Genomic DNA, 16118 nt, shown 5'->3' on the forward strand with positions numbered 1-16118 from the left:
GAGACTGCAGGGAAGGTGCAGGGGGTGGGGGATTGGAGCATAAGGCACCCCCATTCCCCCACCACATTTTTGGTGCCTCTCCACTTCCCCCTCCCTTCAGGCAAGGTCTGGGGCTTGGGCCCCTACTCACTAACACATCCTTACAGGACTGCTCATAGGCCTAGCACTAATGGTACTTCAGTGAAAATAACCTCCTAGTTATAGTCACTCATTAACCTCTGATTGTACAACCTGAACAAGAACAGCTTTTATTTTACTCTTTATTCCTCTGCTTATACACCCTTGCTCCTCTCTTTGCCAGGCTCTCCCCTGTCTGGGCTTTTCACGGCACCGGTATAAGAGACAACCAGGAAAGTATCTGTGAGCATCTGACATGTTCTTGCCCTGCAACTCTACACCATGCTCATGCCAGCATGCACATACTCACTTACAGACACTTCTGTGGGGACATGGGCATTTTTAGATATTTGCTCCTTGTTCTAATTATACAACTGAATATAATAGGCACATCCAGAACAACTTGTCATCACTCATACTGGCAGGCATTCCCCCATCCCCTTGCCTTTTTTGTAGTTTAATCTCTGCATTCACAAACTGCCACTCAACTTCCCCCCAGTGCTGAGCTCTGTGTCTTCTCCAGTGCTAAGGAGGCATCCAGGACTACTCACAGCCAGGACCTCACCTGGTATCACTTTGCCTATCCTCACTGATTAGACTGAAACTACCTGCTGAAGCTGTGCCAGTTTAAACCAAGTTGGGATTTGGTCCTTAATTTTAAGTGTATTTTTTTAGACAAATACTAAATAATTCTGGGAATCACAGGTGTTTTGTGGTCACTTGTACCTCTGCTGCTTTGATGGCCACTTATACCTGCCCCTTGCTTCACAAGTTCCCCAAAACTCCTTCCCATTAACATGAAGCTTAAGTAGTTGGTGCTAAGCTGACTGGCTGAAACCCTTTCAGGTTTCATTCCACTGTGTGACTGGCCAAGTACCTGTGTGATCTATTCACCAGGAGTGAGTTAATTAACATAATATCACTCAGAGCTGGCTTGTTTTTGCCTATCAATATCGTCTAATCAGTATCCTCAACTGAAAGGTAATCTCTGGCTCCATCTCCTCTTGGCCATGGAGCAGCATTTGAATACACTGGGAGCTTTGTTAATTCACTATTACCACTGAGACATGAAGGTCACATCCCAGTCCCTTCCCCTTCATTGTCCTTGTTGTGGGTAGGAAAGGAGCTTCTCAGAAAAGAGCTGCCAGAGAAATCCCTGTTCTTCCTGGGCATGATAGGCAACTGCAAATTGTGCTCCCCATAAACACAAGGCACTAAATGAGCCCAGAGTAGGCCCAAGAAACGTAGAATTGAAAGTTTCTAGTTAGCATCATGAACAGGCTTCAGAAGGGGCATGCTGCTCTGCAGACTGGATGGCTCAGAGGATTGACGATGGGCTGGAAACTCTTGAACCTGGGAGGTAGGTAGTTGGTATATCAGGGCTGCTAGTAACAGGATCTGAACGTTATCCTTCAGGTTAGGCTGTGCAAACTATGGCAGGCCTCATACCAATGCTTAGTGTGCAAGTGTCACTACTGCAGTTGGCACCATATGGCCTCTTGATGGCAGGTGCAGCACCCAGGCCTCAGGCTGAACTAAGGAACATTAAAGAGACATGCAAGGAACCTACTTGTCCTGCTGCTGGGGTGTATTTTTGTTTAGTTGGAGAAACCCCTGGGGCTAAATACTCAAATGACATAAGCAAGTAAGCTGTATTGAAGCTGTTGATTTATGCCAGCTGAGAATCTGGCTTCTTGAGGTGAGCTGCCAGCAACCTACCACATACCATTTATTGAGCGGTGCTTGAGTCTTGTGCACAGCTAGAAGCTTCCAGAAATTTTCATTTTGTGCAGCTATATTTTGGAGGGGGTAAAAGTGCTTTTTATCATAGGAAACAAGTCAGATTTAGGAAAAAAGACGTTTCAGTAAGTTTTTTGTGCTTCTGTATAATTTTTGGTTCTTGCCAATTTTTTAAACCAAAAAACAGACATCCCACTGAAAAAGGTGTTTGCTATTTGTATTTGTTTAGACGAAAGCCTGGGGCTTTTTACCAAAATGAACTAATCGAATGAAAAATGTTTTCTTGAACAATTTTAACGAGCTCTGATAGATACCACCACCAAGTAGACACGGCACCTGCGATTTCTTGTTTGGGAGTCTGGGGTTGGGGGCCTTTTTCAAAAAGCACTATTATTAAAATGACCACTAGGGGGCACTCAAGGCATTATTGGTCAGCTCCTGACCCATGATGGATGACAGACCCCTCAGCAGTGCTGAAGTCTGCTCCAGGTTTGTGGTTTTGAAGTGAAAGGAAGTTCCATGAAAGCCCCTCTTACAAAGCAGTCACACAACCCTTTTTACCCAGGTGGCCCTGACCCCTCTTCCAGGCACCAGAGATGCAAGCCTGTTCACCAGCCATGGAATTCAGGTGCCCACCAAGTTACATGGCTAGCAGGCTGCTCAGTATGGAAGTGTGTTTGAGGGTTATGGCTGCCATCAGGGCAAACTGCCACCCAGGAACTCCAGAAAACAAGGAGGACAGTAAAGGTCTTGGTCTTCCTCTAGTCCTCAGCACCAGCATCAGATTGGGCCATCATCCCTACCAGGACAGAGGCCACATGTGCAAAATCCAGGACACTTGGACGTCGGGCGTTGGACTACATGACCTGAGGTCCCTTCCAAACCTAATTTTCTATGATCCTATGACTGCCTGCTGTTCCTGTGTGTCTAGGATTGCAAGATATGCCCACATTTCTGCACAGAGCATTGCCCATGCCAAATCCATCCTGGAGTTAAGGCAGAACCGTTATCTCTAGAGCTACCAATTTGACCCCTTTAACCAGCACCAAAATCAGAACAAGGCAAAGGTATGCCCAAGTCATATGGTCCGCTGGACTGGCATAATTAAGGAACACCAATTTCTGTAGCTGACAACTCACAAACAAGTGATGTGGCCAGCATCATTTCTGGTCACTTTTGAGTCCCCAGCCTAAATGGCCAGGTAGCCATTAACAGCCAAGTCAACAGGAAAACTTCAGGAGAAGTCTAGCACAGAGCATGAATGTATGTCTCAGGACTTGCCACTCAGCTACCATTGCTCAGCACAAATGTCAAATATGCCCCAAGCAGATGTTGTGCGCCTCCGCCATTCCCCAGTTCAGAGAGAACAAAAGCAGGAGCTATGGTGGAAGAACATGAGGTAAGGAGGTATTTGGCAACATTTTCCAGATTAAAAAAGTAGTTCTGGGCAGCCAGCTTGAGACCCCATAGAGAGATCTGATTCACAGAGGCAGATGTTTGACACTTTCAGGAGTGGGGCAGGGGGGAGGGTGGAGGGAGCATCATCAAGCTCTTTTCAGATTACTTAAATTGCATGTAAAAAAAATGCCTGTTAAAATCCTGGATGCAATTCTGGTGGTGGACATGCACCAGGGTGTCGAGTTTGGAGCCAAACACCTGGTAACCATGTTCTCCAGGTTTGCTGAGCCTTTCCTGAAATATGGGGTCTTTACAGTCCAACTGCCTAGGCCAAGAAGATACAAGCTCCCATTGCTTTCCCAGTACTTCTTGCACAGCTGACAGAGTTCTACCAAATGTGCCCCCTCTGGATTACTGTTTTCCCTATCAGAAGCTATGTGGGAGCAAAAGCAAGTAACACAAATCCTGCAAAGGAATTTCTGAGTACATACTCTACACCTTGGAGAGCCACAGATGGGGGTGTGGGGAGGGAAGGGGAGGCAGAGGGGCTTGTACAAAAATCCTACCTGAATCTTCTGATCACTCCAAGGGTATACTAAGTGTCCCTCCCAGTTGTCAGGGCTTTACCTTTTTTTCTGCACAACTTTGCTTTCTTCTGGTTCTTCTAAATTGACAGCAAGACAGCCCTTCTTTTATAGGCTTCTGTACCCTGCCCCTGTTTTGGATTTCTTTATGTCTTTGCATCTATATTTGTAAGTCAAAGCAACCCCGATAACCCACAGCCTTTTCAAAGGAGCCTTAATAGAATCTGTCTCCTGTTGAATTTTAATAGGATTTTAGGGCCAGCATTCAGGTGCTTAACCCAATTGATTTCAGTTGACTTCAGATCCTACCCTGAGCCCTTTCTGATGGTCACCTCCAGTCAATGGAAGGTTTCCCTGAATGAGAGTTGCTTCAGAGATTTGGCTTGCAATGTAATAGGTTCTTCTGCTTGTCTTTTACATTGGGAAATCTGAAAGGATTTACTAATTGTTGCCTAAGACTGATTTCTTTTATTCTATCCCATTTAAACAATCCTATTTGGATAGGTAACCATGATTTCCTCCCACTACTGATTAACTAACTTCTAAGGACACCTATATATGTGCATTGAGGCTGCTTTGATGCCCTGTAATTACAGCACGTTGGAGCAGACTTGGTTAAACAAGTCTGGTCGAGCGTAGTAATTACCATGCTCCAGCAGACTCCAGTGTCATGTGTATCAGCATCCCTGCACTGAAAAATGGCTGCAGGGGCACTTTAACCAAAGTTCATTGAATGAGGTTTAGTTAAAGTACCCCCTGCCACCATTTTTCAGCATGGGGATGCTGATACACATGATGCTTCAGGTGCTTTAATTAAAGTGGCTCTCATAGCCACTGTAATCAAAGCACCTCCCACCTCCGCCTCCCAGAGCACATGTATAAATGCCCTAAAATTCTGGAGGTTCTGGCAGATGCCCTGATATTTAGTTGAGTACACCAACTAGCAGACTCCTTGGACTGCAACATTGGGTTGTTCCTGGAAAACAAAGCTTTCCTGACATTGTGGTGGCAAAGCAGTCTTTTGTACAGTATCTGGGAGGTTCTGCAGAGAGGGGGAGATGAAAAGAGAGAGAGACATTTCAACCTGAACTTCAAAGGTTTCAAGGATGAAGAGGGTGAAGGTTCAATTGGGTTCCTGTTGTATCTCTATCAGTTTATCCTTCCCTAATGCTCATCATCAGCCTTATGAGACTTGATGTCCCATTTCTGCTTCAGAGTAAAATGTAAACTCTGTGTGGAGTTCTAGCATAAAATCTGTGAACCACTTTTATTCTTTACAGGTAGATGAAATGAATTCCCTGACCCTGACTGCTTCCCTTTCTCCATTGCTTGACCTGAGGCATGTAGCAAATAAAAGAAAAGGAGCACTGGGGAGACTTTCTGTGACCTTGCTTGTATTAAAACCGCTGTGCTGTGACTGACATTTCTGAAAGAGGCTTGCTGTGATTGGGATCTTATCAGCGTATGGTTTGAAACAAGGGTCCTATTACCTGTTGCACAGCGTTCAGGAGACGCCTAGTGAGTCAGCTCTACATGCAACAGGCAAGAACCAAGTGAAGGGCAAAGCAAGTCAACTCCCTGATTTCATGTGAACTGCTATTCTAGGAGTCACCTTTCCCTTCACACACAAGGATTCCCATTGTCCTCCCCAAGAGAGCTCCTAAACCGCAGAGAAGTGGAACCATGGCAGAACCTCTTCCTGGTGCATGTCTTGGCCACATTTCATTCTTGAAAGCCCTGCTGAAGCCCCTCCAGCACAATACTCATTGCCTGATCCTGCTTTGTGTGGTCTACCAGTCTGCTGTACGTACCTCCCGATGGGATAGCTAGTAAAGCTCGAAAGGTAGACAGGAAAGTATACTGTTTTTGACTCATGAAGTCCAAACAGATTCATGGGGCATCCTCGGAAAAGCTAAGGACCTGGACATGAAGCATATTTACAGCAGCAAAAACTGCCTTTACACCACCATGCAAAAAGAAACGCGCACGTACATTCAATGTAACCAGTGTAACTTATTAGAATCTGCTAGAAAATAGGAGTAGTAACAAGAGCAGTGCAGGTGTTGTGTGTCTGCAGCTATCCTGTGGCGATAGCCTACAAACAGTCTATTATCTTCTCCTGCATTGTAGTGGCAAGGCACTATTATAATGCCTACCGCTGCAGCTCCCCTGGATAACTGGCCAGCTGCCATTTACAGGTGTAATTTATACTGGGATATAAAATCAAGGTAAATTATATTGATGTTGACATGCCCTGTGTCCAGGACCTCAATTGGTTATGACCCCAGTGTATACAAGGCCCTGATAATGCGTTTTCATTTCAATCCCAGCACCAAGCAAGCCCTCATGTACCTCATAGGGACTGGAATGAAGGTACATGGGTAATATCATGTCTGAGATAGAATCCAAGTGTTAGGGAATTATTGGCCATGTAGCAGAGATGGAAATGCAGCAGTAATGAGCAATTTTTCTTAATGTGGAGACATTATTTTTGCCACTGTGTGATGCCTCCATCCCCATGGCATCATCAATGTCATCATCCTCATTATAAAAATATTGCATGTGAATCCAAAAGAACCTGATCAGGATGAGGACTGCTCTGCTTTAGGTGCTGCACAAACACAAGTCGAGACAAACCCTTGCATCCACGGCTACTTGGAAACCAAGTTTACTATTGTTAAAAGATAGTTCAACACCTGCTTGCTCCAAAAGACAGTTGTTCTCAAACAGGGAGGGTAGTGATTTCTGTGCCAGATAGGCCTGATATCATTGTGGCCACCACTCTCCTTCAGGAAAATAGTGAATTGAGCCAAGTGTTGAAATGAATGACTACCCCAGTCACTGCACATCAGTTACTGCACATTTAGGTGGTCAGTAGGATGGTCCTGCAGCATCACAGAGGGTAGACATAGAAACTCCCCATTGATGTAGTTTGCTTCATCTTCCTTTGTTCCCCCCACTGGTGCAGGGTCATTCCCTGGGGGTTAATCTCCAGGGTTTGACCTTACCTCTTTGACTATGAAGTGCTATTTAGGGCCTTGTTACACATTAATTTTAGCCAGCTCCTGGAGCTCTTAAACCCTGGATTGTCCATACATTAACACCTGAAACTAGTTCCAAGCGCATTTTAGGTGGTTTAAAATTGTAAAACTCCAGGGCAAGTTTAACTCTTATCTGTGTTATCCACCTCATGTTCCATTAATGTGTAGCCACCTCCCACAAATGACTTGGCCAAGTTACAGTCCTCCAGCATCCCAGGATGCAGTGCCCCCTCCCCAACCACCGTGTTCCATGTGGACAAACTTTCCACCCCCTGAACTATCCTGCTCAGCTAGTGGTTCTAGCACCAAGCCAACTCCCCCTCCTGCCCCTGGGGGGTGTGAACTTCCCACCCCTGGGGGTACAACCCTGGGCAAACAGCATGCAAAGCACATGCCAGCTAGCCAGGTCACAGGGCATGGATGGATTCCAGGAGTGGGGTTTCAGCAGAGGGAGGAACAAGGTAGGGGTGGAAGGGGTGGAAGGAGTAGAGAGTGCTGCTTCCCTCTGGGTGGCTGTTCCCCTATTTAACAGACTCCTCAATTAAATCCTACTACACCCTGCCTAATTCTCACCCGGGCTCCCTCCCCACCCCCTTGCTGGTATTCACTCCCTTCAGATAACTGCAGAACAATGGGGATATCCCACACAAACAGACAGCAGCCATTTTGCAGAGATTTTAAAATTTAATCCCGGTATGTCATTTCTGATGGCAGCTTCTACTACATTTTAAAATTCATTCAGCACCCCATTACATTCAGTGTCAGATCCTTACCATGGCGACTAGCCAAAAACTACAGCATCAAAGTTACCTTCATTTGTTTACATTTTGTTTCTTGCATAATTTATGGAAACAGCACAAAATGACACAACACATAAACGATAGTAGGGATAAGGATGTGTCTGCACCAGCCTCAGCTGAGGTCTTGGCTCTCAGAAAGTTCCTGTAGCTTCCCCAGGGATTGAACTGAACATAGAGCTGGAAAGGAGGAGGTCACTTCACTTTCCCATGACCAGTCTTGATTTGTCCAAAAGACCATGGGGACACTGAAATACCATGCTTTCCTGATGCACTTGAGAAGCTGAGAGCAAGGGAACTCATAATTTAAAGGGCAATTTTAACTGGAAAAGTGACAATTGTGATATTTAATGTCTCTCTGGAAGCAGAAGAGTAATTCCAACAGACCTACAGGTAAGCCTCTATTTTCAAATAAATGGCTTGATCCAAAGCCTTTTGAAGTCAACAGGAGTCTTTCAATTAGCTTCAGTGGGCTTTGGGTAAGGTCCAGAAGGACCGTTTTAATAAGTGCCAGCCTCACAGACCCTGCTTGGTTTCTGAAAAGTCATCTGTTCCCATCGGAGGTGCCATCAGTAATCTCGACTCAACCATCTGACCATAGCTGATTGGGACTGGCCAATGGTCAAAGACAGCCCTCTGCAAATGTTGACACAAGGATCTCTGTACATTTTTTAAATGGAAGTAGAGAGATGTCAAGAAAAAACTTTCCCATTCACCTTAACGGATCCTGGATCAAGCCTCCACAGGAAAAAATGGGTCCCCCTGCTGGTCACCACCTTTGTAGATGTCTTTGGGCAAATTGTGGTTGGTGAGGCATAAGGCAGAACAGATCCCATCTCACTCTTCTACAGCTGCATTGGCTCCTACAGGGGCTAACAATGGACAACTCTTGAGACGGGCAGTGAAGTGGTGGAAAGAACTCATGTCTATGGCAAGGGTGGGAAAAGTCCAGCCCATGGGCTGGATCTGGCTGTTGGTGGACTCCATTTCCCAGCAGTCCCAGCCTGCATGGCTGGGGCAGGTTTCCATGGAAACCCCAGCAGCAGTCACACTGTGATAGTGTGGGGCCAGGGTTTCCATGGAAACTGGCCCCAGCAGCACTGGCAGGCAGCAGCAGTGCTAGCCTCTTTCTGATCCGGGGGTGGGGCTGAGGGAGGGCTGTGCTATGGGCAGGAGCGGGGTGGGTTCACCTGCTGCGGCTTGTGTAAGGCAGGCAGCAGTGGCAGCACCACCACTGGGAGGGGTGGCTACGGGGGGCTACAGGGAATTTTGAGGTTGCTATAGCCCCCTCAAGCCCCCTCCAAGTGCCGTCCCTACTAGCAAGGCGTGCGGCAGGGCACAGAGCTGCTCTGGAGCCCGGCTGGGACCTTGTGACAGTGACAGTGTGGTTCGCAGCTGGGACAGAGCCACAACCTGAAGCCTGCCTACCCCAGGCAGGGGGGATGCAGGCTGTAGATCATGGCTCTGCCCCAGCTCTGGACCACACTGTCACCACTGCAAGTTCCCAGCCAGGCTCCAGAGCAGCTCTGTGCCCTGCTGTGCACCCTGCCAGGGCTGCTGGAGCTGGTCTCCACAGAAACCCCAACTTCATGCTATCACAGTGCAGCCACACAGGCAGGGGCTGCTGGGAAATGGAGTCCGGCTGCTGGCTGGATCTGCCGTTTTGCCCCCACCACTATATGGCCTGCCATTTATGCCTAGGAGGACTCCCATGAAACATGCCCAGCCCACTTACTCCCATTCAGTTTGTGCTAAAACTTGGAAATGAGGTTACTTAGCTGCCTTGGAGCAGACTGCAAAGTATGTCCATCAGCATGCTTGAGACAGAGAGCCTAGGAGCTCCAAAATGGCTACACTGCCTTACTTAGAGAATTTGGCTTACATAAAGCAAGAGTAAATGAGTGGGACACGCTCTTGGCAGTGCTCTCAGAAGTGCTGTAGATACTCACAAGACCAGATACAAGCCTCAATCCTATACACTTCCAGTCAATGGGAGGCTTGCCATTGGCTTCCATGGGAACAGGATCAGGCCACAATGAGTAAAAATCTGTATTTTTACACCGACACTCTTTGGACTATAACTGCCCTGTCAGAACACCCAAGGGAATTGAAAGCACCAAAAACCTATTGACACAAATGAATCCATATTCCTTCCCTGCCACTGGGCTGTTGCAAACTAAACATAAAGTTTATAAAAGTAAATTATTTCATCTTATAACTTAAGTGCATCAAGCATTTCCTTAAATATGGTTCACACTGAAAATAAAGTTACTTTTGCTGTACAGTAAATTTTTGATAGAATTAGGAATAAATTTTGTTGATACAATATGGCAGGTGGGCTGTGCAGTATATACTTGTGCACACACACTCACCTCTACACACTCACACGTGCATGCATGCTCCCATGCACACTCACACACGTACATGCACACACACCCCCTACCTCTCAACAGGAGTCTCTCAGTAAGATGGGGAGACATTAGGAGTTTCTAGCTCTCTATATGTGCATGAGAACATCTATATTAAAAGTCCCTGTTGTTAACAATAAATGCTAGAGCTGGTTGTGAAGAAAAGTATGGTGAACATGTCTTTGAAAATGTTTCCTATAACTCACCAAAATGTTGTCAGAATTTCACTTTCAAAAATGTACTGAACTTTTAAAATCTGATTTCTTTTCTTTTTGCTACATTTGGTCAAAAAAAGGAGGGAAGAATTGTGAAGATATTGTAGGAATGAGTTTTTTCCTGCTTCTATTGAAATTGAAAATGTTGTTAAAATTTTGGAGTTTGAAAAAGGTGGACCAGCTGCATTAAACATTTTGAATCTAATACTATGATTCTAACAGAAACCCTAAATTATATGATCCATAACTTATTCAGTCTTTGGAAATACTGAGCTACAAATATTGTTTGACAGCATTCCAGCAAAACAACCTCGTTGCCCATCATACCTCAAGTGAATTTAATCTACAGTGTAATGAGCATGGCGGCTGCCTGCCCAGTGGACACAGACAAAGCTCAAGAAGTGAAATAGGAGTTCTGCATTGAGTACAGATGATCAATAGGGTTTCCCACTCTTGACTGCAGGGGTCCAGCTTCTGATGTTGCTAGGAAACAGTCTCCCAGATTGCTAAGTGAGGTATCCTCGCTATCCAGGTCATGGAAAAGGGGCTCAGCACCTTAAATGGCAATAAAGGAACGATGCAAAAGAGTTATCACCAACATGGGGTCAGGCATTGGAAACATCAGAAACATATTTTGCACTTACACTGTCTACTTTCAGGGCTTTTTTTACAGACACACTGGCCAGTGCAGGGGGTATTGTCAAACCGCACTGCACCAGCCGGAGCTATAAGAAGCACTATGTGCTTCAAAGAGGTGTTGAACTCTTTCTCCACCCTCTTTCAGGGGAATGAAAGATATATTTTTTGACAAGCCACTGACCAGGGGCCACCGGAGCTGATGGTGGACAGTTAGGCATAAGTCAAGGACCCTCAGCTGCCACTTGGTCAGTCCTCATACTCCCCTATCCTGGTCCTTATCATACCCTTTGAGGTGGCTAAAGTTATCTTTGCTTTACCAGGAGAGGAACCAAGGCCTATGAAAATGATGTCATTTCCCCAAAGGATGATCTACTATGCAGGTGGAGCTGAGAGACCACCCAAGGACAGACACAAGGTTTTCTATGGCTAGTGAGATGGCTTTATAAACACAAACTAGAGCAGCCCAGTCAGCACGAGAATGGAACATAATGTCACTGGTTTCTGAGCCACCCCCCTCTCTCTGGTAGACCCGGGTCCGAGAGAATCACGTTGCAATACATACTCAGCTGCAGAAACCGCCCATGTTGCTTATCACATAATCCATTGTCCATTTTAGGACTGCCTAAGCCAGCTTAGGATTTATGATATGCTAACCAACACAACGGTGCTCCTTAGTCTTCAAGTCAGAGGGTCAAAAGAATATAAAGTTGCATTGAGCTAAATTAAGAAGTAATTTTGAATCAGTTCTCATGCTGGCCTATCTGATCCATGTTCAGCTAGGTGCTTACACTGCTCTGTTGGGCAAGAAACTCAATGCATAGGGAAGAGAATCAGTGGCTGCACAGACCTTCAGGAGCAGGAACAGAACACCAACATAGGGACCTTTTTGAGCTAAGCAAGAATGATCTCTACCTCAGTTAATGTAAGGATATGGGCCTTTATGAGCCAGAATTTCTAGAAGGGGGCATACTTTAGGATTCAGCAAATTGAGATGGTATCCAGTACAGAACACAAGTATCACATGTATGCATATACACACACATGATCACATAGTGCTCAGCTAATATAAACTGGTGAATCTCCACTGTGTTCCAGCATCTGGTACTGGGAATAGACCAAGGGCCCAAATCTCCCCTATGCAAGTACCCACAGTCTTACCATAGGGATGCATGTGATCTCCTGGCATCTGAGGTGGGGTTAGCCCTTGCCGAAAGGGATCCGAGTTGTAGACACTCTGCTCAATACTCAGCATCTGTTGTGGTGGGGGCAAAGTGGTGTATGGGTTCATGATCCCTTCGAGGTTAGCACTCCCGCCGCTGTTTGTCTGAGCTGGAAGACAACAGAGAATAAGGCTACGTGTGTGTGGCTACAAGACCTCTCACTTCTAACTTACCTGGGTTATTACAAAGGTTTGCATGCCTATCCTCTCCAAATCTCCCCTTCCCAGTGCCTCATATCCTGATGCATGATGTCCAACCCATGCATCAGGAGATTTCCCCCCAGTTTACAGGGCTAAAGAACCTGGAGGCAATATATAGCAGAATCTCTGTGTATGTGTGTGGGCGTGGGGAGGGGAGAGGGGGCAGGCAACTGAGGCAAAGACACTGGGAAGGGGTCAAACTCTGGAGTGGAACTGGGGCTTCTGGTAAACCAGGGTAGGAGACTGCAGCTAAGAGAGTTGGTGGCCTCATGCAGATGGGTTGATGAGAGGGAGACAGGTAGTAGATCTGAGTGCTGTGCAGATTAGGAGAATTATTGTTGCTGAGTTGAAGTGGTTGGAAGGGAGGCTCCATGCAGTGGCTCTGTGGTCTCCAGCAGGGTAAGAGGGGTCTCTGGTAGCAGACAGGGGGAGTCCAAGGGTGTTTCAGGCAGTACCTGAACTCAGCCGCTGTGTGTTTTGTTGATCTTGCTGTTGCTGCTGTTGTCTCCTTGCAAGTTTCTTCATCTGTTCAGGAAGGAAAGGAATGCAAAGGTTTGAAACCAGCTTGGATGCATTGGCCTGTCAGGCACACGGTGATTGGCTGCACCTTTATCCTGCTGCCCCATAGAAGAGGGCCTTTTCCTTCAACCATGAGCCTCTTTACAATGGGGTAACATTGTTCCTTTCCCACTTCACAGGGAGGTGGTGAGGGTAAGTTAGCTAATGTTTGTGAAGGGAAGAACAGGTTCCTAACTAGGACAACCTTACCTATGACTGACATGGTGATTTTCATCTTCAAAAATGCTTTATGAATTTTTGTCCTGCCCAGTACTTGCACTGGGAGCTCTCTGGAGCAGTACAGTGATAATGCAACTCCCAACTGGCATGCACACATTCCTAGTGATATTTTAGGTTTGTAACAGGCCAGAGCAAAACTCTGGGGATTCACATTCCTTTGTCTGGAACACTAATGAAAAGCCAGGATCCCTGGGCTCTGGTACGGCATGTAGTTGCTGTTGCTTACCTTTGCTCTTTGATTCTGGAACCAGACCTGCACGACTCTCACACTCAGCCCAGTCTCTGCTGCCAAAGTTTCTCTGACCTTGGAGAAACAACAAAGTAGATGTTCTCATTCTTCTAAGCAGCTCAATTTATTTTTCTAAGTTTCCTTTTGGAGGTGGCAGTTCTTCCCATATAAAATGCTTTCTGCCTTGCTACCTTCCATTTCCCCAACTGTCCCACAAAAGTTTTCAATGACAGAACTTTACAACCTGACATCTAATACCTAAACTAACTCCTTCAACTGCAACACCACTTCTGTTTCCAGGGTGCCAAAAAGAAAAGGATCCAGCCCCTGCTTTCTGCAACTTTTCCCCATAGAAACATAGTAGACACAAGACAGACTCCCTTCAGCTCAGTCCAAACACCAGGCAGCTTCCCTCAGCCAAGGGTCTAAATGATTTATTGGAAAAAAATCAAGGTAGCTCCAACAACTTCAGTGGAACCATGGTTATTCACACCAGCTCAGGATCAAAGAAAACTAACCGTACAATATTATGACAATATCCATTTGCAATTTGATTATGCAAATCTCATAGCTGTGTGCAAAAATAGGCATGGGTATGTATGGCTGCAACCCGTCTTGATCATCTCTGACATATCTGAAATCTGCACATACCCAATTACGGTAGCTGCTTTTTAGAACTGGGTTCCCTGTGTGCATACGACTATGCAGGCACATGCTACACACGCACACCACCGACACGAAAGAGCCACAGCAGGCCATGTCCTCAGCTGATGTCAATCAGCACAGCTCCAGCATCTTCAACGATTTACATTTGCTGGAGAATCTGGCCCAACTTCTACAATATGCTGAGCAGTGGTTTTTTCACAGCACCTTTCTACATGGCTTGGAGGAAACCTCAAAAGATGCTTTGAACGCCCTCCGCTGCTGCGTTGTCAAGATGGTCCGGGGTCTCTTGGGCCTCTTGTGATCCTTACTGTCCTCTCCTTTCCCAGGGGTTTGTCCCATTTTGCATAAGCTGTCTTCATCATCACTTTTACCTGTAATAATGAAGCAGGTGCATCAAGATGGTGGACAGAGCATTTCATCTTTCTGCACTGTGTGTATTGGCTTAGTTGGACTGTATAATTCCTCTTGTTAGGGAATACACCTTAGGCCCCAGACATGTAGGGTTCAATTTTCTGCAGTGTTTGAATGACTTAGGACACAGGTGACCAACTTGCAACATGTGTAGCACAAGTGACACAGGCAGCTTTTGCATATGACAAGCGGCAGACTGAGGAGGGGATAGGCAGCCCAATGGCAGATAGGGCAGAGAGCAGAGAGAAGAGCAGCAGATCAGGCAGGGAATACAGGGCTGACAGTAAAAAGCAGAGCAGTAGATTAGGCAGGGGAAGGGGACTGGAGTAGGACTCAGGGAGGGTGCATTGCTTAATTTGTGGCATGCCTGCCAAAAAGTTTGGCTCTCATAGACATAGGAGGTCAAATCCTATTAACTTTCAGGCCCTGGCTTTAGGCCAGTGGGATTTCAGCTTGTAAGAACATGTCCGTGCTGTGTTGGACAATGCCATGGAATGCCCTGGGGGAAACATACCCTGCCCATTCGCTCCTGCTCCATGTATGTGGCATGATTAAAAAAAATGCTTTGAAGCCTATACATCATAAATACTGCAGAGCCTGAGAGTAGTCCTGGGTGTGCTTTGGACACAGCTGAAAAAACAGCTAAGTTATATTTATTTTGGCCTGGGGGTGGTATCTGGATTGGAAGCAGGGTATATTCATGGTAGTTCATCCTTATTCTGTTCAATGTGCCACAGGCCTAAGTCAGAGGTCAGCGACCTATGGCTTATAGGCCAGATCCAGCCCACAAAATGATTGGATCCAGCCCTTTGTGGTGCGGGGGACTGGCAGCATGAACCACAGTCTGGTTTGTCCCCTTCTCTGCCCTGCATTGTGCCACTGATCTGTTCTTCTCTCACCTTTCCCCTGCAACAGCCCTCCCTGCTGCTCTTTTTCCTCTATAGCAGGTGCTGTTTACCATCCCTGCCAAATTTGACCCCCCAACTGCCACCAAGGATGGGAATGAGTGGCCTATAGTGGAGGTAGCAGTGTGTAGCAGAGGTGGCAGCAGGTGGGTTGGACTCTCTAAAAGGTTGCCAAGCCCTTCCAGTTTTCTCACACCAACCTGCTAGCTCTATCTTGTAGTATTATCATCATACGTCAGACCAGGAAATTTACATTTGTGCAAAAAGAGGTTTCATGCTTGACTGATCAGAAGACACTAAGGCTTATTTTCTAACATACCCCAAACCAAAGCAGCCCTCAATGTGTATTTCTGCAGTTTACAAAATGGGACATAGATTTTTTTATCAGGAGGGCAACCAGGCCAAAACATTTGCCTTAGAAGTTTCACGCCAAAATAAATGCTAGGGAATTTTTCTCCTGAGACTCAAAACCACTGTAGCAGAAGGATTTTAAAGCAAGAGAAGGAGGGGACAGTCAGTCTTTAGGCTACAGATGCTGACAACAACATATAAGGTTTTGATGTTCTTCATCATGTAACCTAACCTGCCAATGTGAAAGTGATGTGAAAGGAAGAACGCTGGTTATCTGCTGACAGCACTGCCTGTAGAACCAGAGGCAATAGAAGCATAAATTTATTTTCTGAAAAAATAGAGAAAGCCCTGACATAGCCCACCCCACACACGCATACACTCCCCAATCCCTGCCCCATA

General features: G+C 46.1%; 1 protein-coding gene across 1 annotated transcript in view; it reads right to left on the reverse strand.

Moving 5' to 3' along the window:
• Positions 1-10421: 10421 nt before the first annotated feature.
• The window catches only part of LMX1A (LIM homeobox transcription factor 1 alpha), a 127803-nt gene continuing 122106 nt past the window's right edge, over positions 10422-16118 (reverse strand). The window contains exons 3-7 of the mRNA XM_019501888.1: positions 14257-14423; positions 13384-13461; positions 12815-12884; positions 12098-12268; positions 10422-10855 (exon numbers count right to left, since the gene is read on the reverse strand). Of these exons, the coding sequence (XP_019357433.1) occupies positions 10695-10855; positions 12098-12268; positions 12815-12884; positions 13384-13461; positions 14257-14423 (647 nt within the window). The 3' untranslated portion in view covers positions 10422-10694. The remainder of the gene's footprint in view (positions 10856-12097; positions 12269-12814; positions 12885-13383; positions 13462-14256; positions 14424-16118) is intronic.

Source organism: Gavialis gangeticus, unplaced genomic scaffold, assembly GCF_001723915.1.
Source record: "Gavialis gangeticus isolate Ggan-Ray unplaced genomic scaffold, GavGan_comp1, whole genome shotgun sequence".
NCBI lineage: Eukaryota > Metazoa > Chordata > Crocodylia > Gavialidae > Gavialis > Gavialis gangeticus.